This window comes from Eumetopias jubatus, unplaced genomic scaffold (genome assembly GCF_037043125.1).
Source record: "Eumetopias jubatus isolate StellerSeaLion01/CBP00866 unplaced genomic scaffold, mEumJub1_p1.0 scaffold_6, whole genome shotgun sequence".
In the NCBI taxonomy this organism is placed as follows: Eukaryota; Metazoa; Chordata; class Mammalia; order Carnivora; family Otariidae; genus Eumetopias; species Eumetopias jubatus.
Genome location: NW_028274812.1, coordinates 94,768,618 through 94,795,929, shown reverse-complemented (window position 1 = coordinate 94,795,929; position 27,312 = coordinate 94,768,618). Strand labels below are relative to the sequence as shown.

At 40.9% G+C, this 27,312-nt stretch overlaps 1 protein-coding gene across 7 annotated transcripts in view; it reads right to left on the bottom strand.

Moving 5' to 3' along the window:
- Positions 1–27,312, bottom strand: part of DST (dystonin) — a 478,002-nt gene that overhangs the window by 390,079 nt on the left and 60,611 nt on the right. For all 7 annotated transcript variants that reach the window (XM_088024332.1, XM_088024333.1, XM_088024335.1 and 4 more), the window contains exon 3: positions 23,797–23,997. In XM_088024332.1, coding sequence (XP_087880458.1) covers positions 23,797–23,997 — 201 coding nt within the window. The remainder of the gene's footprint in view (positions 1–23,796; positions 23,998–27,312) is intronic.

Below are 27,312 nucleotides of genomic sequence, written 5' to 3'. Positions count from 1 at the left end.
TGGAAACAAATTCCCATCTACAGGAGTGTGAAAGAATGAACAAAGTGGTACAGTTACACAGAAGTCCAGTGAAAATGCTACAGTGACATGCAGCAGCAGGGTTGAATATCAGCACTGCAATATTCAGTGAAAGTGAGTTGCAAGTAATTACATAAGGTATGATAATCTTTCTTGTTAAGTAAAAAAACAACTAAAAAATTTAAAATATGAACTTTTTAAGAATATGTAGAGATGCAAAAAACTATGAAAAGGTAAACAAGAGAATGATATAAATGTTCAGAATGATGGTTACCTTGAGTACTGAGAGTCAGGTGGCTAGAGAGACCATAGGGTTAGACAGAGATGAAATCCCAGCCAATCCTAGCTTTTGTTTTGAATGGTAGGTTGTGGGTGCTTGGTTGACTGATCGATTGATAGATTGATTGATAGATAGATAGACAGACAGACCAACAGACCAGGCCAGGCATGCAGCCAATGATGAGAGTGTCAGGTATCAACCATCTTACTTTCTTTTTTTTTTTAAGATTTTATTTATTTATACGACAGAGAGAGAGAGAGAGCACAAGCAGGGGGAGCGGGAGAGGGAGAAGCAGGCTTCCCGCTGAGCAGGGAGCCTGATGTGAGACTCGATCCCAGGACCCTGGGATCATGCATGACCTGAGCCGAAGGCAGTCGCTTAACCAATTGAGCCACCCAGGTGCCCCACATCTTACTTTCTTTTCATCCCTCTTTTTCACCATCATTTTACCCAAAACCCACTTATGGGTCATTTTAGAGCTCCTAAAACCTTGTCAAAATATTATCTTGTGTAATCCTGCAACAATCCTATGAGATATAGGTTGCTATTATTCTCATTCTACATCAAAGAAAACTGTAGCTCAAAGAGATGAAGTGATTGTTCTAGCCTAAATCGAGATCTTAAAGCTCCCAGTTCTGGATCCTTTCCTACATGAGCTTGAAGAATACCTGTCCTTTCTAATCCTTCTCACCCTCCAATACAAACCACATGAAGTTTAAAAGATCGTGAAGAAATAATAAAATTAGGCCTCCAAATCACCAGAGGCAGATTCCAAAGCTAACACCCTTGAGAGAGAGGATTCCTCAGAACGGTGGAAGAAGAAGGTCATATGAATGGCCTTGTCATCTTTACTAACCCCTTCTGCACAACTCCTCACTGAGCTTATATTTGGAACCTAAGCCAGAGATGTTTTGAGATGTTCACAGAGTCCTAGGCCTGTCTTAGAGGTTCTGCCCATATCACATCAGACTTATGATCAGATACATTTTACACATTTTTCATTAAATGTTTGAAAGAGCTTTATGTCAATAAATTTTGTTAAAACAACTTTCTGAATTGATTTTAAATTCCATTTATGAATAAAAGAGTTCAATTACAACTACCCAGTTGAAATGATGATACATTTTGTAGTCATTTATAATTAAAAGATTATTTAAGTTCAAGCTCTAAATTTTTATTTTAGAATCAATAATATATTTCGGTCTGTCATTCCAAATCGAGGAGCTCACAATCTACGAACAGACGGGCATCTAAGGGACACACCACCCGGCCTTCCAATCCGCGCCTAAGGCTGCAGACTACTGGTGTGGATGCAGAAGGCTGCCTCTGGCTTGCCTGAGGTCCGTCCCTAAAGCTTCCGAGATCTCTGCAGAGGTGAACTCACCCACCCCTGCCATCCTCGGCTACTGCCCCAAATGCAGCCCCATGGGCAACTCCTCTCTCAAAGACTATCATCCTACTATCTATACCTTCTCCACCACTGCCCTCCCTGCCAACTTTTTCTAGGTGCCCTTTGGAACCTCCATTTCACAGTCAACAAGCTCTACCTTCTCATAGAAAGTGCCAACTCCACCGCTTGTCTTACCTTAATCATTTATTAAGTGCCCACTCTCCGCACCCTTGCGTTCCTCCTTCTCCCATGTGTCCCATCAAAAGCCTACCCCTCTCTCACATCCAAGCCATCATTCAATGCCACACACGTCCCCTCTCTGAACTGTCTGACCTTTGGCCACACCCCCTCATTCACTGAGGACTTTGGCATCTGACTCACTGCTTCTTCTCCACACTGAGTGTTGTCATCATCCCGGAAGATTTCCACACCATTTGGATGAAACATCTAACGCTTCAATCATAAAATGTCCTAACCTTCCGAACTCAAATAATCATCACCTTCCCTCCTCTTCTGACCCATGGTCCCGTTCTGGATGACACCACCACTTGGAACTGAACCAACTCTGAAACTTCTCATTCTAATCCAACAAGATGACCTCAATTTTCTGGCTAATTCTCTCACACCTTTTCAAGTTAATCAGACCTCCAACCCTCTTTATTCATCGTCGTCAGATGTATTCCTGCCCTCGTGATTTCCTCTTCTTCCTCAGCTGGTCTCATGCTGTGTCATTTCAAGCATTCTCTTGACATCAACAACCCAGCCACCTTCCCTAGGGCTATCAATTCCATCCTCCATCTTGAATCAGCCAAAACATTCACCTTAACTCCTGAGCCTAAATTGCGAAACCTGCTTTGAAAACATCATTCAGTCAGTTTGATTCCCCAACAAATGTAAAAATATCAAACATCAACTGGGCCCACAGCACTGTTCCTATTTAACAAACTCCATCAAAATCTATCTATTTTTGCTCTTACCCCCACCTTCATTCTGTGCAGACCCAGGAAAGTCCTCCCTTTCTTCTCACCAAAACATCTCAAATGTCTCCCGCCTTAAGAAAGACATTTCTAGGGGCGCCTGGGTGGCTCAGTCATTAAGCGTCTGCCTTCGGCTCAGGTCATAATCCCAGGGTCCTGGGATCGAGCGCCGCATCGGGCTCCCTGCTCCGCAGGAAGCCTGCTTCTCCCCTCTCCCGCTCCCCCTGCTTGTGTTCCCTCTCTTGCTGTGTCTCTCTCTGTCAAATAAATAAAATCTTTAAAAAAAAAAAAAAGAAAAAAGAAAGATATTTCTGAACCCTACATCCTCCCTAGCTTACTGCCTAATTTCCTCATTCCCTTCTTAGGTAACCTACAAATGCTCTCTCCATGTCCTCATCTCCCATTCATTTTTAAATTTACTTTTATATTTTATCAAAGTAAGACAGGCTCATAAACTAAGAAGCAAATAATGCTCAAAAGTATTTGGCCTAAAAGCCTTTTATGTAGATTGATGGTTCTGTCACTGATACAGATCTCTGATGAAATGTTACTTTATCAAAAAATATTCTTGTAGTATGCAATATAAAACTGCAGTCCATCATTCCACTCCCACCTTTCATTTCCCCTTACCTCAAGTATTTTTTTCATACCATTTATCTTTTCCTAACATAGTATATATTTAGTTATTTGTTTACTATGTCTCTCCCTTTTTTAGAATACACACTATTTTTATAGGATCTGTGTCAGAGCAGACATGTAATAAATATATTTAGTGGAACTAGTAAAGATATAACTATAGTAGGTTATTAAACTATAACTTTTCTTGGTCTGTTTTAGCTGATGCCACAAAGGCGAGGAATGATATATAAGTTCCCGTTTCTCTCAATCCTGAAGGAATCCTAAGGGAAAATGCTAGAACAGCACAACTAAAAATATTCCCATGGAATGATGCCAGAGAACTGTTTTACTAGTTTGCTATAAGGTAAATATGGAAATCTAGAGTACTTAGCAACTTTTTGAATAATTTGACGTTGCTCTGGAAATGCAAATGGTCAGTAGACTCACCTTATTGAACAGACTATTTCAGACACTGCTGAGCTCATGTGGTAAGTCACCCGTGACATGAGCTGAAGAGATCATTCATGCATTAAAGGACCATATGCAGATCTTCAGTGGATCAAAAATTAAAAAAAAATCTTCCCCACAAATGTGTGAAAAGTATTGTGCTAGAGCATCTATGAAAGCCATGTTAAGCCACTGTAATAACAATTGGAGCAACAAGAGTCCATCATCTACTCAAGAGAGGTGGACAAGGCCGGAAACCAAGAGAGATTGCTTCAGAGAAAGCTACTGATGCCTTGTACATTTTCCTCCTGGAAGAGAGGTCAGTGTGCTTGCCCTGTACCTTATAACAAGAAAGAGAGTACAAGGAGATCTCCTGAAGGGTTAAGCATGTCTCCCTGAGGTTAGAGCACATAGGATTAGAATATGACTCTCACCAAGAGAATCTAAAGGTGAAGATTGTAGCTGAAGTAAAGGAACTGCCCAGGATTGAGCTGCCCACCCCGATAGGCAAAGGCACAAGCTCTTTGGGGACCTAACAAGGGTCCCGAGAGAGGGAGCTAACTTAGACCCTAGTCAAGGGGAGGCTATCCAAAAGGGCTTTGTGGATGGAAGAAGGGACCAAACAGAAGGGGTGAGTCATCAAAAGCTCAGAGTGCCAAGGCAGAATACACAAAGGAAAGATTTTTCCAACATGAAGGGAAATGCAACACACGCAGAGGGCACAGATGCCACATCTTAACTACATGGGCTGTGCAAAGCTAGTCCCTTGTCCCCTAATCCCCTCTTCTCCTTGGGCCAGCCTAGAGCAGTCAGGAGCTACAACTGGACAGTATGGGAGAAAACAAAGAAGGAAAAGAGAAACCAACCAGTCCCATAGAGCATGGGACTCTTTGATCTTTGGGTCATGAGTTCAAGCCCCACATTAGGCATGGAGCCTACTTAACAAAAAAAATTGGAAATTAAAAAAAAGAAGAAGACAACTAAATCAGTGGTTGTCCCACTTTATAATGTATCTATCAGGAGCACTAGGAGCTTGCTAAAATACAGACTGCTGGACTTAGCTTCCAAAATTTCTGATTCAGTCAATCAGAACAAAGAACAAGCTCCCAGGTGATTCTGATGTTGCTGGACTAGGAACCATACTTTCAGAACCACTAGACCAGGCTATTTATAAACCTGTTAAGAGTAAAGGTAACTTGTAATAAAACAAATGATTCTTGTCCATAGCAATGCAAATGAATTTTGTCCAGTGATCCAGTTGATTTCCACCCAGCAAAAATGACAACCCTAATATTACATATTATTTGTCCATAAGATATTAACCTGTTTTGCCTCTATTAGCAAATTCACTTCTGCATTCTTAACTATTATATATCTCCTTCAGACTCTCCTTTGAATTGATCCTATTATCTGACAGGCTCCCCCATTAATTAATGAGTTGAATAAAATCTTTAATATGTGTTCAATTTATATTTATGGAGGGTCATGTTCTTAATTTTTTAAATTATATTTAAATACATATATCATCTTCTCTTACCCTTTTGAAGATGTTAGGAATTTTCTTCATCTCTCTATACTGTCACTATTTCCTCTGAGTTCCTCTTTTTACCCCTTTGTTAGTCTGGGATATTTGTTTTCTCTCCTTTATGTTGGAGGCTTTCTTCAATATCTGGTGATGGTTAGTCATCCATTCACATTCAGGACTGAGATACTAAAAAGCTCACTAAAAACTCTGGGAATACAATTTAGGTTTGTCCAATTAGCGGGCTTTGCCGAAGCATGACTGGATGAAGTGTGTCAACTGGTGGGATTCATTACCAAGCAATAAGGTAACAGTTGACTTTTTCATAGGATCCCTGCTAAAATCTGTCTTCCTCAGGGTGGTTCAATTTCTTCAGAGAAGAGTCTTCCAGTCACCTGTCTGGGAAGTATAAGCCTGGATGCTGTCATTCTGGAGCTGGGGGTGTGGTAGTGGGGCGAGGGTGCTGAGGTATAGAAGACTTACCAGTTTACTCACCCCCATAACTCATCCCCGCCTTCTTCAATGCCTGTTATTCCTAAATCCACAGTCTCTCTGATTCAATTTCTTCAGAAATCATACTTATTTTTTTAAGATTTTATTTTTAAACAATCTCTCCGCCTAACGTGGGGCTCGAATTCATAACCCCGAGATCAAGAGTTACATGCTCTACCCAGCCAGGTGCCCCAGAAATTATACTTTTTGTCTCCTGTAGGAGTGAGGAAGAAGGTGTCTGAATAATTACAAAGGTGCCTAGTCAAAATGCTCCTTATGGAGATTTTCAAACAAATCCTACTTGCAATCCTCACCTCATTTCCACCTGCAACAAAACAAGGTGATTCCTATTCCCGTCCATGTAGACTCTAGGGTGCTGGGAAGGGGGCGATGATGAGATTCTCCATATGTTTTCTCTTCTTAGCTGAGTCATCTACTTTTCTCCTTTTGCTTTCATCTTCACGTATTGTGGTTCAAGGTTACAAATGTCTCTCACTTTCATCAAAGATAGACTCTGTCTTTCGGTTTCTTGTTCTCCTTGTTGTTTTGGAGTGATTTTGCAAGAAGAATCAGGAATTAAAAGCTTATCTACTTGCCACCTTGAAATCAAAAGTCCCAGGTACTCTTTAGTACACTGAAATCTGGTTCCTGCCCAACATCAGACATCTAAAATGCCCCCCCCCCCAGAACACTTATGTCCTCTTCATTGCTGCCTCAAATTCAGACCACAAATTCAGTCTTCACCCTTCTTAACTTCTTGGCACTATTTTATATCCGTACCACTCCTTTCTTAGAATTCAGTCTTCTCTTGGCTTCTGTAACACCATTCTCCCCTGGTTTTCCTCTCTGGTTGTATCTCCTGTTTGTTTCATCCTGATGGCTTTCTCTCCCATCATTTAGCCCTCAAATACCACACATACAAAATCCAACCTATCTTCCTGCTCCCCTACATCACACCCTATTCCTCTCATCTTGCTTTACTCCCATTTTAGTAAAACTCCAAATCTACCCATTTGCTAAAGCTAGAAATCAGCTATATATATATCTTGTGGGGCTTTTATATATATATATATATATATGTATATATATATATATATATATATATATATATATATGGTTTTTTCCTTTTTCCTCACCCCGCATATTATTTGTTACCAAGTTATATTTATTCTTATCTTTTATGGCTCTCAAATTAATTCCTCTTTTCACCCACATTATTACTATCTTAATTCAAGCCCTACTCATTTCTTTTTTTTATTTTTTTATTGTTATGTTAATCACCATATATTACATAATTTGTTTTGGTGTACTGTTCCATGATTCATTGTTTGTTCATAACACCCAGTGCTCCATGCAGAATGTGCCCTCCTCAATACCCATCACCAGGCTAACCCATCCCCCCACCCTCCTCCCCTCCAGAAACCTCAGTTTGTTTTTCAGTCCATCATCTCTCTTGGTTCGTCTCCCCCTCTGACTTACTCCCCTTCATTCTTCCTCTCCTGCTATCTTCTTCTTTTTCTTTTTTCTTAAAATATGTTGCATTATTTGTTTCAGAAGTACAGATCTGTGATTCAACAGTCTTACACAATTCACAGCGCTCACCGTAGCACATATCTTCCCCAATGTCCATCACCCAGCCACCCCATCCCTCCCACCCCCAACCACTCCAGCAACCCTCAGTTTGTTCCTGAGATTAAGAATTCCTCATATCAGTGAGGTCATATGATACATGTCTTTCTCTGATTGACTTATTTCACTCAGCATAACAGCCTCCAGTTCCATCCACGTCGTTGCAAATGGCAAGATCTCATTCCTTTTGATGGCTGCATAATATGCCATTGTGTATATATACCACATCTTCTTTATCCATTCATCTGTCGATGGACATCTTAAGCCCTAATCATTTCTTACTTGGACCAAAGCATTAGTCTTTCTGACTCTAACACTGTACCTTTCTAATCCAACTGGTACATTGGCACTAGACTAATCTTTTTAAACAGTAATCATCTTCCCAAGCCTCTGTTACTCACTGTCCTCAGGGGCCCCAAATACCAAAAAATAAAGGTCCAAATTTTTTAGCATGGCAAAAAGGGCCTTTTGTGACCTTACCCATTCCCAGCCTCGAACTCTCTACCAGCTTCACTGGGAACTATTTCTACTTCCCCAGAAGAAACAGAGCTCTCTCACACTGGTCCTTTAGGACACGCTTCCCCCCCTGCTTGGAAGGCTTTCCCCTATTTCTTCAACAGTCCTTCAATACTCAGGTCAGCATGGCACTTCCTCCAGGAAGCCTTCTCTGAATTTCTTATTTTGAGATAAGTGACTCTAATATTCTCTTAGAACACCCCCTATCACACTACATTGTAACCATCTGTTTGTCCCTTTCCACAAGATTAACATCCTTAAAGTCAGAGACCTTATATTATTCACCTCCATATCGCCAATACATCTAGAACCCTGTCCCATACCTAGGTTGTATGTAAGTAATAATGGTAAACAGATAAAGCATTCACTGTATGCCAAGTGCGGTTTTTAGCACCTTGAAAAGATGAATCTGCACAATGACATAATGTAGTTATGATCCCCCTTCTACAGTTGAGGAATCTGAGCCACAGTGAATCTGAATAACTTACAGGACCCAAAGGCAATATGAGGTAATATATGTTAAAGCCAGAATTTACTCTCACATAGGCTGTGTGGTTCCAGAATACACCCTCTTAGCCACTCCATCATACTGTTTATTATATTTGTGGAAAGGTTAAGTCTTAACTCGAGGGGCCCAACCCATTAATAAACCAGGTGCTCTTACAGCATGTAATTTAAAAAGTTAATTTCTGTCCCCATGATAAATAGATAACTTTCAAAAGAGTAATAAGAAAGGTTGTTTTGGATTTATAAAATACAATCTAACTTGGCAATTTCCTACAATAATTGAGCCTATGAATTCTCTTTCCTGTATTCTTCCTCAGTCTGATTTCTCACCTTACAACTTTCTCCTAGTCCATGATGGCTAAACAATTATTCGGGGAAAAAGGCAGAGCAGAGATTCATTATTAAAAATTTATTGAAATTCCACAATGCCCTAGGGCTAAGGGTTAGAACACAAAGCACAGTGTCTTTCTCCTCAGGGGACATAATTCTTCTCATTATTAAAGTCAGAATGCGAGACAGAACTCTTATGAAGAAATGACTTTGGAAAAACAATTTTAGTACGTTTCTAAGAAAGCAGTACTATTCTGTTTTTCAACTTATCTGGCTCCACAATTAGAGATATTTTAAAACATCAACTAAAGAAATACTTCTACAATGCCTTATAATATAAAACACTCTCTTACTCAAAGTTATATATACCTAGGGAAATAAAAGGAACGAGTGAAAATAACTTAGAATATAAAGCAAACACTAAAAACTGCCAAAAGTATCAGACAATGCCTGATACCCAATATACTCATCTTCCCACTTCAAACCACAGGTTTATTTGTGTATTACAAAAGGAACCATCTAAGGTTTTTTTTAAGATTTTATTTATTTATTTGTCAGAGAGAGACAGAGCACAAGCAGGCGGAGCAGCAGACAGAAGGAAAAGCACACTCCCCGCTGAGCAAGGAGCCCAATGTGGACTCGATTCCAGAACCCCAGGATCATGACCTAAACCAAAAGCAGATGCTTAACCAACTGAGCTACCCAGGGGTCCCAAAAGGAATCATCTAAATTTTTAGGAGCAGGCCATGAGCCACAGAATTCTAAAACTCTCCTACCATACTCAGTATTTTACTCCTGAAAATAGTAACACAACTCAAAAGCAGATCAACAATTAGATATTTAATCTAATCTGGGGGGTTTTTTCTTGCATTTGGCAAAGCAGCTAAATACATTCTCAATTATTCACGCCTATTTCTTTTTTTTAAGATTTATTTATTTATTTACTTACTGAGAGAGAGAGAGAAAGAAAGAGTGAGTGGGGAGGACAGACAAGAGGGGGAGGGAGAGAATCTCAAGCAGACTCCCCGCTGAGCATGGATCCCAACATCGGACTTGATCTCAAAACCCCAAGATCACGACCTGAGCCAAAACCAAGAGTCGGATGCTCAAACAACTGAGCCACCCAGGTGCCCCTATCCATTGCCCATTTCTAATAGAGCTAATATAAAAGTAAAATTCACAGATAATTTTAAAGTACCCTAATAGTTTCACGCTTTCTTAAGTAAGCTTTAAATAGAGCTACAAATGTGTAAATCGTCAGTTCGCCTCTCCATTTAAGCAAAGAAAAGTAGACATCTGAGCAGCAAAATGAAAGCAAAAACTCTCCTTCAGGAAAACCATCTCCTGAATAGAGAGTCACATAATGGAATGTGATGTCAATATTAAAGATTAACTAAAATCGATAGTTCAGTAGCTTGCATTTCCACCATCATCAAAATTTCATGAGCTCTGTAAGAAGATATAAGTATAATCTGCTGGAATAAAGTAATACCACAATGGAAGAATTCTATTTACCATGAAAAAAAGTTTTAAGACTAGGTATCGCTTGATTTGCCACAAGACAAAGTCAAGCAATATGATGGCATGTTGTCTTGGGTCAGTTTTGTTTTAATAATGGTTCTATTTTCATACCAATAAATCTACAAAGAACAAAAATAGCAAAAAAACAGTGAAAATCGGTCTTTAGATATTAAAATGGAAGAATATGCCTAAATAATTCTTCACCTGTTTTACATTATTTGTTAAATTTTAAATAATAGCACACTTTTTACACCACTCACTAACATGCTATTATAAAATGTTCTCAGTAAAAAGCTAACAAATAAGCAATAGTCCTTTGTTAAAAGATAAAAGAAATAAAAAGCATCAAAAGATAGCCATGGGAATATTGCCCCCTTCTGTCTTTCTGAAAACCTAATAGTAAATATCTGAAATCTGGAAATATTATTAACAAAGATTTAGGCTCACTCTATGAAAACCAAAAGCCACAAGAGGGACTTAATGAAGCAAAGTATTGATGATATAAATTTCACATAAATATGTGTTTCACTTTTTTTAATGTCTTAAACCTTTTCGTTATGGGACATTTCAGGCTTATACAATAGCAAAGTTTAAGGAACTACCATTTACACCTTCAACAATTACAAAGTCCTGGTCAGTATATTCCTACCCACATTTCCTCCTCCACTCCCCTGGATTCCCAGTGGGTCCCAGAGATCTTAATATTATATTAATATTAATACACTAAATACTTTAGTGTATCTTTCTAAAAGATATGGACCACTTTTAACAAAATCACAATACCATTACCAATCTCAAGCATTAATATCAATTTCCTAATATCATCAAATATCTGGTTAGTGCCCCATTTTCTCAAGAATTCTTCTTTTACATTCAGTCTGTTCATCCAAACAAGGCCTACACATTACATTTAATCAATAGGTGTCTTCAATCTCTTTTAATCTATAGATTACCCCCCTCCTGCTTTCTGTTTCTTATAATGTGTTTGTTGAAGAAATTGGACTGTCCTTCCCAAGGTTTCCCATAGTCTGGATTTTACTAACTGTATCTTCAGCGAATTGTTCAACATATTCCTCTGTCCTCTGTGTTTTGTGTAAATCTTTAATTAGAACTAGTGGTCTGATCGGATATAGGTTCAGTGTTTTTTGCAAGAATATTTCTTAAGCGTTGTATAAGGCACATAATGTGTGGCTGCCTCTCCTGTGGGGTAAGAAGTCACTGATGATCACTGGCTTGGTTCATTCCTTCATCAGGGTTTGCAAAATGGTGACATTTGAATTTCATCATGCTTTCTTCCCTCAACAGCTATTTGATTACCATATAGAATAATTCTTATAACAACGACAGGATAATGCTTGATTCCTTTCCCTTTACCATTTTATCAGAAAAGTGACTTGGTTCATTCGACATTCTCCAAAGGTCATTCTAATTAGGTGGGGGTTTTTTAATATCATAAACTCATGGACTCTAAATATATTGATGTATGTCAATCCACTGTGATCATTATTCTTACTCATCAGGCAGTAAAACCTCTCCAAGTTTGCTCCTGGTCTTTCTGACAAGACCTCAGTAATCTTTGATGCTTCCTTGCTTTCTGGTTTGACAGGATATGCCAGGTTCATTCTATATTTCTTGTTCCATTTCTGGATCAGCCATTTCTCCTAGAAGTCTGTGTAAGCTGCTGCAGATGCCCCAACTAGATCCCCTCCACCCAGCCAGGGCACTCCCAGCTGCTGCTAGTGTTAACTGCTAATGGCTTACATCGGTCCCTTTTTCAAAGAACTCCCCTGGGCTAAACCCAGCTTCCTCACATCCCCATCTCATAGCCGTTGGCCAGTGATTAACTGAACTGAAGGACTAAAGGGTCACTTCAAGTTGAGAGTAACTCTAGAGTGCAATTTGTGCACCAGAGCCCAATGTAAGTCCAGGCTGAAACTAGTCTGCAGCCTAGCCTTTGTCCTTGCTGATTAGCTTTTGCCCCTGCCCTGTCCTGCTTTGCTTATTCTCCTCCTGAGAGCTCTCCTTCAATAAATCACTTTCACAAGAATGTCCCTTCCTCAGGCTCTGCTTGAAAAACCCCACCAAAGACACAGCATTAGTTTTGTTTCCATAAGAAATGATATTAGGATACTGTAATATGGGCATTACTACTGGATTGGTCATTGTTCCTAGACCTGTTCAGTGGACAGAACAAGGAAATGCTTCTTTCAATGAAAACATTCATTATGAGCTCAAATTGAGACTTCCATCTCAAGTTTAGGATTACAGGGGTTTACTTCTCTGATGTTATATCCGCATCTCTTCTCTCTCCCTCGGAAAATCCTGGTTCCTAACAACATCAAAATACCTACTTGCTAAATAAAGTTTCTCAAGGTTTTTTTTTTAAGATTATTTATTTATTTATTTGAGAGAGAGGGAGAGAGAGAGCACAAGCAGGGGGAGCAGCAGGCAGAGGGAGAAGGAGACTCCCCGCTGAGCAGGGAGCCTGACTCGGGGCTCAATCCCAGGACCCTGGGACCATGACCTGAGGTGAAGGCAGGCACTTAACCCACTAAGCCACCCAGGTGCCCCAAGTTTCTCAAGTTTTTTTGAAACAGAACAGAAATTATTCATGAAATAATACAATCTTTTAAATTAATATCAATTTTACATTGTTTTAGATCAGTATTATTCATTCTAATATAATGTTTTAATTCATATGAAAATAATACAATAGCCTTTAAAACCTTGACAAGAATTTACATTCTAAGTAGTTTCTCTTTTTTTAAGAGTAATGATAGCAACTGTCATTTCACTTATTTGAAGTATGTCTTGACATCTGATATTCAATCCATAGTCATTCCCACACTGTGCACACAAGGACATTTCCTCCCATTAGCAATTAAGTCCTTTTCTTGGCATTTGCTACTTGTAATTACCTCTTATTTACCTTGTGCCTCTCATACTTCATGATAATTTTATTTAAAATAAGCTAAATGGGGGCACCTGGGTGGCCCAGTCGGTTAAGCATCTGACTCTTGGTTTCGGCTCAGGTCATGATCTCAAGCCCCAAGTCGGGCTCCTTGCTCTGCTGGGAAGTCTCCTTGAGATTCTCTCTCACTCTCCTTCTCCCTCTGCCCTTTCCCTCGCTCTCGCTCTCTCTCAAATAAATAAATCTTAAAAATAAATAAATAAAATAAGACAAGCTAAATGTATATCCCCTCTGATGTTTTTATCATTGGAGCCCTTATTCTGTTAACCTTTATTGTTATTCTTCTGCCCCTTTGCCTGCAGTTGTGTTTAAACTCAATTTCATTTTAATTGTGGTTAAATACACAGAATACAAAATTTATCATCTTAACACTTTTTTAGTGTACAGTTCAATAGTTTTAAGTACATTCACACTGTTGTGCAACCATTACCACTATCTACCTCCAGAAGAACTCTTTTCATCTTGCGAAACTAAAACTCTGTTCTAATAAAACAACTCCCCATTCTCACTTCCCATCAGCCCCTGGCAACACCATTCTGCTTTCTGTCACTATGACTTTGCTACTCTAGGTATTTCATAGAAGCATAATCATATAATATGGATTCTTTATTTATGACTGGCTTTTTTCACTTAGTATAATGCCCAAAAGCTTCATCTATATTGTAACATGTGTCAGAATTTCCTTCCTTTTTGAGGCTGAGTAATATTCCATTGTACAGTAAACCCTTGAATAACACAGGAGTTAGGAGCACCGACCTCCCATGCAGTCAAAATCCATGTATAACCTGACTCCCCAAAAACTTAACTACTAATAGCCTACTGTTGCCTGGAAGCCTTACCAATAAGAAACAGCTGATTAGAATATATTTTGTATGTTTTATCTATTATATACTGTATTTTTACAATAATTCCTAAATTTTCTTAATTTTTTCAGTATTTCTAAGCTACAAGTTTATCTGCAAGTTTTTTCATTGTTTCAAATCTCCAAGAAATGTTCCAATATATTTATAGAAAAAAAAAAATCCACCTATAAGTAAGTGGACATATTCAAGCCCATGTTGTTCAGGGGTCAACTGTATGTATATATCACATTTTGTTTATTTTTTCATCTGTCAACAGACACTTGGGTTGCTTCTACCTTTTGACTGGTATAAATAATGCTGCCATGAACACGGGTGTGCACATACCTCTCTGAGACCCTGCTTTAATTCTTTTGGCTATATATCCAGAAGTGGGATTGCTGGATCCCATGGTAATTCTATTTTAAATTTTTTGAGGACCTACCATACTGTTTTCCACAGCAGCTGCACCATTTTACATTCCCAGTAACAATGCACAATAATAATTCAACCTAATTTTAATACCAGACTAAATCAAGTATCTAATCTTCCTTTATCTTAGGATGCTGAGCTGATGCTGAGCTGCACGTAGTGGGAGTCGATGCTGATAAGTTGGTGATGTTCCCCAGCATCACAGTCAATTACCTACTTTACCATTTGATCAGTGAGCAGGATGTGTGCAGGCTGTGGCATGAGCGAGGTGGTACTGGACCAAAGCAGACTTGCCAATACATTGGTACCCTAGGGTGGCCAGCAGAGACAATGCACACTGAGCAGGCTCTCAAAGATAGATAACTAATACTCCCTGGGAATGAATCAGGTTGAGAAAATGAATAATTCCTACAGTCTACTGGAATCTATATTCTTGTCCCTGAAATTTCTCACCGAATTCCCCAAATGTTATCTGAGTTAGAGCTCACCCAAGAGATTACAGGGATAAGGGATGTCTGCCTCTATCTAGACCGATGACTTGGGGTCAGTCCCTTACTTGCTGAGACTCAGTTTTGTCAGATTGGGTTAACAATGTATGCCCTACCCAATGAACAAGTTGGTTGTGCAGATTCAACGAGATAATGACTATGAACATACTTTAAAAAAATAGAAAGTACGATTTAACTACAAAGTGCTACTGCAAAGCAATACTGTTCCTGAAACATTACTGTCATTTCCAGAACCGACCTCTCTTCTGCCAAGGCACAAACTAAGCTCTCTCTGGATATGTTCAATTTCCATAGTTTGATTTTCTTTTCTTTTTTAAGATTTTATTCATTTATTTGACAGAGAGTGAGACAGCAAGAGAGGGAACACAAGCAAGGGGAGTGGGAGAGGGAGAAGCAGGCTTCCAGCCGAGCAGGGAGCCCAATGCGGGGCTCGATCCCAGGACCCTGAGATCATGACCTGAGCCAAAGGCAGATGCTTAACGACTGGGCCACCCAGGCACCCCCGTAGTTTGATTTCCTTGAACCACACTCATACACCTGACACCCAGGGGGCAGTGGGAGGAGGAAGGCACTACTGAGAGAAACCAGACAGATCCTTATGCTCACCAGGAGGTGGTTTGGGGAAGTGCAACAAAGGTGATATGTAGAAAGGTTGAGAAATGATATGTAGCAAGGTCCAGGGAGAAAAAAAAAAAAGAAAGGTCCAGAGAGATGGAACCATGAGCTCAGAAAACAAACAGCTTTTTTATCCCAAGTACAATTAACTTGCTACTTTAGAGCTATCTAACAATGGATGATCTTATCACTCAAAGGACTGGAACAAAGGAGAATCTTGCATAGGAGAACCTCTGAATCAGATAAAAGCTCTCAGATCCCCTCAAACTTTAACATTTTGATTTCACAAGGACTGACAGTAACACAGTAGCAAGTGGGTCAAGCTGCACTCTCTTCACAGAGGTTACAACAGGGAGGGTCTTCTATTGGAACCCATGGGATTGAGGACAAAGATCAAGGAGTCACCTCAAAGAGGGCTGTTAAATGCCAAGCAGAATTCCAAAGGAAGCTACAAGAGTGTCCTACTTTAAAATAAAGGAATTTATGCCCACCCACATTTCCCAGCACCATTTAAAGACCACCTTTGAAAGGGCTTTCTTTTCAGTCCTTTGATCCACAGTTGTTCATGAAAACTTTGGAGGGATAAGTGGCTATCTAACAGTCTCTCAAACGCTTGAGTTTTCTTGAAGCTTCCTTTGCTTGGAGCTGAAAGAATTAAAAGTTTTTAAGACAATAGGTGACCTGGAGTACAAGAAAGACTTAAAAGGAATGGCAACAGGCCTTGCTGTAGTCAAAATGCTGACCTAGGAAAGAATCACAAGTTAGAAAGATGTGCTTCTTTTTCTCCAAGCAAAGCACATGAATCTCTTCACCAAATTAATCTTGGTTTCATGAATTGAGAAATGAAATTCTACCTGTATTAGCACTGTTCATTTAATGCAGTCCACCTACCTTGCATGCTTCTGTGCACCAATTATTCTTACACCTATTGTTAGCAAATTTATAGTAAACGAAATCTTTCATAAGATTATGTAAGGGAGGCATAGTAATACACAGCAGACTCAGTAAGTTGCAGGGGTATAATTCAGTAAATCCTTTTGAGGCAGTTAGTAAAAGAAATTTGACTTTATTAATTCAATTCACTCTCTAGAATTCCAAAGAGAAAAAGAAAACAAACATTTCCTTTAGAAGCTTCGTATTTGCAAATTAATTAAGCCAAAGTAAGGTATGAGCTATACAGTCAAGCCTTCCACAGGAAGGGAAGTGTCCTAATGTTATGCAAATAAAGCTGCTTCGCTCCACATATTTCAAAAGGAAAGGGAAGACTATTTAATAATCTAAGCAGGAAAGGAACAGAGAAACATCCTACTATATTTTCAATGAGATCAAGGATGTGTAGTTAGCTTTCCCACACTGCAGCAAGTTCCCAACTACAAAGATGCCCTGAAATCCTGCTAATACTAATTTTAAAAAAATTAAAACTATGCAATTTTCCAAAATATCTTGCAGCCTTACGATGACCTAAGCTGCAATCAGGAAAGCAGAGATTTTCCCCACGGCTGGAAACCAAAATTCAACAGCAGAAGGCAAAGAAGGGTGAGGTCAAGGAAGTGGTTTAGTAGGAGAAGGAGCAGGAAAGAGTAATCAGTAGGCTTGGGAAATCCTTTTCTGCTACTTTCTCTAGTTTCTACCTGAGTTTGCCTTTTCTTGGCCTAAGATGAATACCCTTAAATGAAATTCAAAAGCCCTAAACCCATCTCTTAAGGCATCTGTATTTCTTATGTGTGTGTGTATATATTTATGTAGGGTTTATTTGTCTGTGTCACTGACAACAACACATGCATTCAGATGTGTGTACAATTTTTTCTCCCATCCCCACCTCTGGCAACCACCAAACTGTTCTCTACATCTGTATTTCTAAGGGAAGTGTTGGAAGTTATAAGGGAGCTTTATTGCTCTTCCCAACCTCTCAATACTGGAGGACCCCAAGAGCTCAGTCCTTAAGTCTCCTCTCTATTAACATTCACTTCCTGAATCATCCCATCTAGTCTCATGAATTTGGTAACATTTCTGTACTAATGACCCGCAATCCAGACTCATGTTTTCCATGAAATTCAGACACTAAGATACCTGATATTTCTTTTTTTTAAGATTTATTTATTTATGTGAGAGAGAGAGCACGCATGCACGTCTGCACACTCAAGCGGGTGAGGAAAGGGACAGAGGGAGAGAATCTTCATGCAGACTCCACCCCGCACATCCTGAGTGGGAGCCTGATGTAGGGCGTAATCTCATGACCCATGACATCATGACCCATGACATCACGACCTAAGCCAAAACCAAGAGTCAGATGCTGAACCGCCTAAGCCACCTGGGCACCCCTCCAACAGATAATTCTAACTTAACATATCCAAATTGGAAATTTGATTTCCACCCAACAACCCAAACCTGCTTCTTCCTCAGTGTTCACCATTTCAGAAAGCAGGACTACCAATTATCTATGCTAAATTTGCCACTAACTCCTGAGTCAAAATTATCAGGTTCAGTAATCCAGTTAGTTACTAGTGGTGGGAGCTTCATGGGCCAAAGTTTTGCCAGCAGGGGGAGCGAGCTACAGCTTGGGCTGTGACCTGGGATGTACCTCCTTGAGAAAGTCTCAGAAATTCTAAGTCACAAAAAACTGGAATCAGCGAAATGTAACAGGAATGGACTCAGGGTGCCTGACTATTTGCAAGTGCTCTAAAATTTTAATTTCCCTTCATCCCACCCTCAACACAAACACATAAATACCTCTTGGGGCTAAGTGTTGTTATACATTAACAGGTTCACATGGGAGGGCAAGAGAGATAGACCCTTACTACTCCCTACCACAAAAAGAGAGGGTCAGTAAAATGCATGGCAAAAATGAGGTTTGGAGCTTATCTACGGCTTTAAGTATCATTTCTACCATCTATGCAGGTAGGAAAACTGAGACTCACTGTGATTAAAATGCATTATGAGGGTTAAGATAAACATCTAGCACTAAAAATATGATCATATGAACTTCTCCATTCTCAAACTGCTCCAGTCAAGGTGCGTGGGTTTAAATCATAGTTCTGCCATCTACCTACTGTGTGACCTTTACAAGTTTTCCCTTCTGGAAAGTGAGCACCTATCCCAGAGAAGTGCTGGGGAGATGAAATGAGAAAAAAGAGGGAAACATGAGAACAATGCCCATGTGTTGCCCACATGTAAGCGTACAGTAAATGTGAGAGCTTTTGTTCATTATGTGTTATTATGATGATGAGAAGGTTTAAAAACTCTAGGATTCTGACACACACACACACACACACACACACACACACACACACACACAAAATGCTTTGTAATGTCAAAATACTAAAGAACAAATGGAGATGGGGAGCTAAGTATCTTTTCTGCTCCAAGGTGGTAGAAAATTCCTTAGGTGTTCCAGTGACATGTCTTAACAAAAGTCCCAAGACAAATTTACTAAGAGAAAAATCAGGATAAATTTTTAGCTAACTTACCCTTAAAAACATTCCAAAGGAGTAAAATAAAGTGTGCATATATTATTAATGAAGTTTATATTAGTAATCTCTATTACAAATGCATACAGGCACATTTGAGTATAAATTATGGATTCAGAAAAAGTACATAGATTAGAGCAGCCAAAGATGCTAAAGTATAATGCATTCCACATGGCCCGTGGCCCGCTTCATCAAGAGGCCGGTCTCACTGAAAGATGATTGAAACTGCACTGTCACAGCTTCTGATCCATCTACTTCACAGCCACATCCGAGTTCAGCCTTTCTCACTCTCAGGCCTGTTTATTATTCAGATTGCGGGATTCAAAATATCTACACGGGAGCCTGGGTGGCTCAGCCGGTGAAGCCTCTGACTTGATTTCAGCTCGGGTCATGATCTCAGGGTCATGGGATTAAGCCCCATATCCAGCTCTGTGCTCAGTTCCAAGTCTGCTTGTCCCTCTCCTCTTTCTCTCTCAAATAAATAAATAAAATCTTAAAAAAAAAATGTCTGGAGTGATTCATATACAGTCATTCAAATAATCCTGAATCACCATAGCTGATTTATTTTTATTGCATCTCCAAGACACAGTCAGAGTTGACCTCATGGCAACCCATGGTAACACTGATTGTCTCCAAATGTGTACTTTAGGAAAGGCACAGGCTTTAGGCACGTGTCTTCTGGACTTGGTGAGGCACTACCAACGGCACCTAACCAAATCCAGAAGAGGAAGGCACAAGGCCTGGGCTCAAGTCCACATATGGCATAAACACAGGAACGTGTCAGCAGACGACATTAGATTACAGGAGGCTGAACAGGAATCATGTGAGATAAGGTGCCAGCAACTTCCTCACCAACTCTGACGATTTCCAGTCTCCAAATGATCCTAGCAGATGCAGACAGATGGAGGAGGTGAGTTTTACCTGCCCCAAAGAACACTCTCCAGAATTTTTGCCCTAAGCAACAGAGTAGCCTCCACTGCTGTTTCATGCCTCTATTCTCTCTCCCTTCCAATTCCTTCTGAAGAAGTCAGAACAAAGGTCATCATCCTTCAATTCCCCAGAAGCAATGATCATCAGATGACAGCAGAATGTCACCTGTTAGGGCCAAGCTCTGACCCTAATTACCTCCCATCCATACTGCTGCCCTAGTTACTTACCTGACCCCTGTCCTGTTCCCCCCTGACTCGTCCTGCTCACGTTTAGTCTTCCTAAAATTGTGCTTTGATCATGCTCCTCTAATATCTCCATGAAGCACAGAAAATGAAGTTTAAACCCAGTGGTTGTCTAAAGTGTATTCTGGCCCCAATCTCTTTTTCCAGCTCTACCTTGTACTTCTCTCTCATGGAAATCCCCACAACCAGTCAAATGGTTCTCAGGACTTTTGCTTATTCCAGTCATCATGCCTAACTTCTACTGCCTACTGCATGCCTGCCAGTTTTTTTAAAGATCTTTATTTTTTTAAAGATTTTTTTGTATTTACCCATTTGAGAGAGAGAGGAGCAGAAGGCAGGTGCTTAACCAACTGAGCTACCCAGGTGCCCCATTCCTGCCAGTATTTTAAAGCCCAACCCAATCCCATCTCTTCTGTGAAGTAGTTATCCCCTGTCCACCCATGGGGATGGGGTGGGGGGGTGCAGGGAGGAGGGGTAACGCTCTCTGTTCTCTGAATTCCTATAATGCCTAAGCTATATGTCATGTGCAAGTATCATTCATTCCTTTATTCAATAAAATGCACTCAGATGCCATGGACCAGGAGCTATTCTAGACCAGATGATAGAACCCCCAAATAAGTCAAGGTGTAGGAAAGGAGGAAAAGGAATTACCACTTATTGTTTGTTCTAAGCAGGTGACTGTGCCATCTATTTCCATGTCAGTTGAGATCACCCTCATGGCTCCATGAGGTAGCTACTGTTATTGTCACTTTACAGTAAGAAATCAGAGTCTCAAAGAGTTATTAAACAACCTGGCAAAGGTGACCTGGTATATTCTTTATTATTTTCCGCTGTCCCTGTCCCCTCTCAGACTCTCTGCCCACCTCTCCCTTGCTCTGTCCTTGGGATGCTGGTCTCTGTAATGTGCATCACCCAAGCCTCTTCGGTTGGGTCAGTGGAAAGCACCAGCAGGACCTAAGAGAGCGCCCCAACCCCCCCACCCCCCGCTGCCTTCCTGACTCCCTAGGTTCTGGCTGTGGCCGCACTCCTCAGTCACAATTCCTATGAAAGGGTCTTTCATGGCCCCAGCAATTCTTACCAGAATCCAGTAAGACCAGTGCTATCTGCTGCCTGTTCAGGCTGGGAGTGGTAGGTGGGTAGGCTCCACCTGAAGGTTAGGGAGGCACCTTAGCCTGCCCACACCTCTGTAAATAGTCTTTTTGTTAAACTCTCTTCAGTTAAACTCTCTTAGCGGGCCACCTGTTTCCTGCCAGATACACAGAGCAGAACTTGAACCCATGTCCATTTTCCTACAGAGCCTGATTTTTTCCACTTGGATAACTGCTGTGTGGGAGATCTGTACAAAGTGCTGAGGATCAAAACAAAAGGTATTTCACTATGATAGGAAGGATCAGACAAGACTTTCCTGCTTGATCATGAGTCAGTCTTAAGAGGTGAATTGTAATTTACCAGGAAAACAAAGAGAGAAGATAGGCACTCAAGGACAAAGTGGATACCAATTTCAAAGTCACAGAGGACTACCTCTTATTACCCAAGGCAGTTACGTACAGTGCTCATGAGAGAATAATGGAGGTTGAGGGTTTCTAAAGTGTGATAACCACCCAACCAACCTGAACCCCATGTGGAGATTGGAAGCAGCAAAGAGTTAGCCAGATTCTGAGCGAGAGAACCAATATGCCTCTTCTCCCTACCTTCAACAGATGCCCTCCACAGAAGGTAAAGCCAACTCTTTAGCATAATATACAATCCCTTGGTGATCTAGCCCTGCCTGACCCAGCCAGTCTCATCTACCAGCACCACCTCCAGCTGTTCTCTGAGAATGTCAGACCTTCTCACACCTCTGCTGTACATGATCCTCTCATCAGAGATACCCACCTCCACTTCCCACCTGATAAACTCACATTTCGGGACTCACCTTAGGCGTCTGCTTCTCTGTAAATCTTTCTGGCCCTGCAGGGTGCTTCCCTGGTGCCTTGTTCATAACTGTACAACAGCATTTTCACAACACAGACATGCATCCGATGTACTTGTTTGCATGTCAGTCCACAGACTCAGCTGTGAGTTCCTAGAGGCCATGAACTACAGGAAGGTAGCAGACTGCAGAGCTAAGTGCTTGGGCTCTAGATCAGACTGCCTAGATCCAAATCCTAGACTCTGCCACTAACAGCTAGGTAAACCTAGGCCTGTTATTTATACGCTTGAGCTGCTGTTTCATCATCCATTAAATGGGAATAATAACAACAGCTACCTCATAGGGTCGTGAAGTGAGTCCTATTATACAGTGAGCCCTCAATAACTGTTAGCTATTAATATGTATCTGTGTATCCCTTATTTCCTATGTAAAAAAAGCTTATGTTTGTTGAATGAATAACTTTTCCTACCACCTCATAGTAGATACCACATAGATACCAAATTCTACATAGCTTATTTCACTAAATCGTGAAAAGAAGACTCTCATCTCTAAATATGTGCTTATTTTACAATTGGTCAAAGACACACAGGACCTTTTCTGTAAAGGAATTTAGCTTCTTGCCATTGTCACTGGCCGGCACAGAGTCAGACATTCTCCTGGCCTTCTAGCAAACTCCACTGTGCCTGCAGCAGTTACCCCCACAGAAGGGTAATTTTGTTTTAATAATTTACAAAAACCTATTATCAAGCCAAATCTTGCTGGTTCCCCTATGTTGGCATGAGAAATGACAAAAATAGGCTCCCCACAACATAGGAGTGAACCACAGGGAGACTTCCTTCAAGTGCTAAAGCAATGTAGCATTATTGCAGTTGTGAAATGCTTTTTAGAACGTTTTACAGTGGCATTTTCTAAGCCGGAAATCCTTAACCATCACAACCTGGGATAAAAAAGTCCATGTGTGAGAACCCGAACCGAGAAAAAATACCAGAGCACATAGAACAATGTGGTCAGGAGGTGGAGACCAGCTGCCACGTGAGCCCGAATTTCCTAGGTAAGGTAGCGCTGCAGCCCACAGAGACTGCGAGCGCATGGGTAGAAAAGGCCAGTACTGCTTGCGGCCCTGGTCCAAAACAAAGGCCACACCTGAGAAGGCTTGCACCCCTCCCATCACCCTGGCTGGTACAGAGGGCAACACTGGCCTCAGCAGCCCGACAGCCCCCTTCTGGTAGGGTTCAGCTACCGGCCCAGACCCCAGCCTTACCTTTCCCTCCTCTGCCTCTCTTCTGCTGATACTAGCTTTCTTGTTGCCCCTCTTCACCAACTGTGATCTCATCATTATTGCCCCTCGGCTTGTGGACTCTGTGGCCCCTGCTCTAAAGGGGCTCAGAATTCACCCATTTTTAAATCACCCTGTCTGCAGTGACCACCTCTGGCCTCTTGGACACCTCTCTGGCCCGGTGCTTTCTATGAAATTTCTATGAAATCACACTCCTTCCTGGGATTCCTATGGGTTCACAGCACTTGCTGAGGATCACGACAGAATAACCAGATGATCCAATCTGACAAGTTCTTAAAACGGAAAAGAACCACCACGCCATGGAGTTAAAATTCTTATAAAAGTTCTCTACTTACAGGCCTTCTGGTTGAAGCACCTTGAACGGAGTGATAGAATTCTGGCTGGACTCGGCTATTTTTCTTGATTCTTCGTTTCCTCACGGAAATCTCTTGCTCGCTCTGGTGATGAACCTCCACCACGGGCTTGGCTTCTTCCAGGCGAGCAGCCGCGGCTGCCGCTGCACGTCTTCTCAGATGCCGAGGGCTCGCTCTGAATCCCTGGGGCGGAAAACAAACCCAAACAAATCCAGATGTGTATTCAGTTAGTTTCTGGTGAGTCTCTGGGGCTACTTCTACAAAGAGCTCCAAAAGTCACCAAGCTCAATGAGATCATTTGCATTCCCGAAGGGAGCATGGATGTAGAAGGAGGCTCAACATTAAAAAAGTGCTTTTAATTCAGTAAAGCCAGTTAAAAAAAAAAGCCCAGTGGGTGAGCACATTGCTTTACTCATGTGTATATACATCAGACCACACGTGAAGAAGGGTATTTTCACCTAGGCATGAAGCTTGGTATAGGAGGAGGGCTGAATATTGTTAGGTGGGTGTCACTCTACGTTCATGAGAGCAGACTCTGAAGGCAGGAAAGCAGGAAGGTAAAGCATCATTATAAAATACCAAAAAGTGAAGATTCAAAACTAAACGGAGGCAATGCCATAAAGCAAAGAGTACAAGTTCAGTTAAACCATATTATGCAGGGTGCCTGGGTGGCTCAGTCGGTTAAGCATCTGCCCTTCGGCTTAGGTCATGATCCCGTGGTCCTGGAATCGAGTCCCGCATCGGGATCCCTGCTCAGCGGGGAGCCTGCTTCTCCCTCTGTCTGCCACTCCCCCTGCTCATGCTCTCTCTTTCTCTGTCAAATAAATAAATAAAATCTTTAAAAAAAAAATAAGCCATATTACACATTTGGAAATAATATGATTTTGGAAAATCTCAAAGAATTACATAAAATAGTCTCTGTCCTCATGTAGCTTACAATTTCCCAAAGAGCAGCAGTTCATGTATAAGCTGGCATGTGTGATTAAGATTTAAAGTGGGCAGTTGAGGACACAGTGCTGGCAGATCTCAGAGAAGGAATCAATGAATGAAGCTGAAAATAGTCTATATTTGGCTTCGTTGTGTGGGTGGCATTTGAAGAATGAATAGAATTTATATTCCAGGCAGGGGAAACAACATAAGGAATGAATGAATAAGTAAAATAATGGATGGGTGGATAACATATTTATGCAGCAATAGGAAACATTATTTCATGACATACTAGGATAAGCATATAAGCTATGCATGAAATATGGCGGGAAATTAGAGGGTAGAGTGTGTTAAATGCCCTAAGGACTTCAGTGCAGTTGTGGCTCTTCCGACTTTTTTTTTAAGTAGGCTCCATGCCGAGGATGAAGCCCAAAGTGGGGATTGAACTCATTACCCTGAGATCAAGACCTAAGCTGAGATCGAGGGTCGGACGCTTAACCGACTGAGCTACCCAAGGGCCCTAAAGGTCTTCGGACTTTTAAAAGATGTCTAAAAAAACTTACAGACTGCAGTAAAAGCATAAAAAATGGAGGGTAAGAATTTCAGGGGGAGAAGCAGTATGAGATACTGAAAGATTAATGTGCACAGGGGGATTCCCACTGAAGGACAGGGGGAGAAGGTCTGGAGTCTGGTTATGGAGACCCTGAATACCAGGCTGAAGGACGTGAAGAAGGAGAAAAAAGCCAAAATTAGGGTGTGACCCACAGAGTCAAAAGTAGCTCTGAGGTCAACAGAAATCAATAAGGAGGGAATGCAAATGGATTTGAAAAAACTGAGGTCACTGTTTGGGTGCTTTTCTCTCATCCCCAAAAACACTGGCCTGTTCCCATCCCTTCTCTGTGGGCAAGCTCTGCTGGATCCTCTTCAACCCAAAATAGTCCCAGAAGATCCCCACCATTCCCACATAACCAAGAGATACTACAGCAGCTGCTGGAGAAGAGGATTAAGAAGAGGGAGCTGTCCCAATCCCTAAAATGCCTCCTAGAGCAGAGTTAGGACCATACCGTCAGAATCAACAACCACGTGAGGCTGCCTTTTAAACATGCATATTCCTGGACATCCTTCCCAAACACACACAAGACACACACACACACACGCACACACACGCACACTCTCCCCTCTCCTCTGCTTCCTTCTGAATTAGCATCTCTAAGGATGAGGTCAAAGTGTCAATTTTTGGCTTGGTTTGGGGATTTTTTTTTTTGTCATTCTCCTTTTTCCCTTTATTTATTTATTTTAAAGATTTCTTTATTTACTTTAGAGAGAGAGAGAGAGCATGAGCAGGAGGGGGAGAGGGAGAGAGAATCTCAAGCGAACTCCACGTTCAGCACAACCCCAACACGGGGATCAATCTCACAACCATGAGATTATGACCTGAGCTGAAACCAAGAGTCGGACACTCAACCGACTGCACCACCCAGGCACCCCTCTTTAATTACTTATTTTTATTGAAGTACAGTTGACGCACAATGTTACAAAAGAACCTCTTTTTAACAAGCTCTTCTGGTAATTCTGTGCTTTTGAGATTGAGAACCTCCAGGAGTCAGAGCTCAGTCTTACCATTAGGTGGCACCAACTTCCACATCCCCTGCTTTCTTTCTAGCTCAGAAATGTGTGCACTGGTAGAATTAACCAAGTATTTGCTGACATACTAGCTCCTGTCATAGTGCGGTGAGGTGAGTATATGTCTTTGGTAAGAAGTAGATGCTCCTTCTCTTGTGTTTCTATGAATAATAAGCAACTGAATTTTGTTTAACTTGTGTTATTACCAATACTTCTTATTGGCCTACAAATTCTAAAAACACTTGGGGGGAAAACTCCATAAAATTCCCTTAATGTGATGCTCTCAAAAAAAGATTTAGGTTGGTGCAGTCCTTCTGGACAGCAATAGCTCAGTAAACCTACATCCCTGTACCTACTTTCAAGAGATTCAACCAAGTGTGAAGGTACTTAAGGTACTACATTACTTATGATAATAAACATTAGAAACAGTTTAAACCATCCTTCCTTCCCTGAACTTCAGTCACTTTCTTTACACTTTCTTTATACTTTCACATTTTTTTAAATTTCTGACACCACCATGGAGGCCTCTGTGATTTCCATTATAGCCAAATACACTGGCACTATTTTTAAATAACTTTTTATAAGCATTACAGTATATAGTACACGACTGCAGCCAGACTATCTGGGCTCAACCACTGCCTCTGTCACTTCCTAGCTGTGTGATCTTGAATAGTTACTTAACCATTTCTTCATCTGTACAGTGGTGATGAAAACTAGGACTTCTTTCATAGGGCTACTGAGATGAATAAATGAATGAATGTATATACTTAGAAGTGCATCTGGCATGGAGTGATACATAAGTGTTGGCTAGGATTATTATGTATTTCACTTGTGTGAATAAAAGATATTCTTTTTTTAAGATTTCATTTATTTATTTGAGAGAGAGCGTGCACGCTCCAAGCAGGGCGAGGGGTAAAAGGAGAGGAACAAGCAGATTCCCTACTGAGT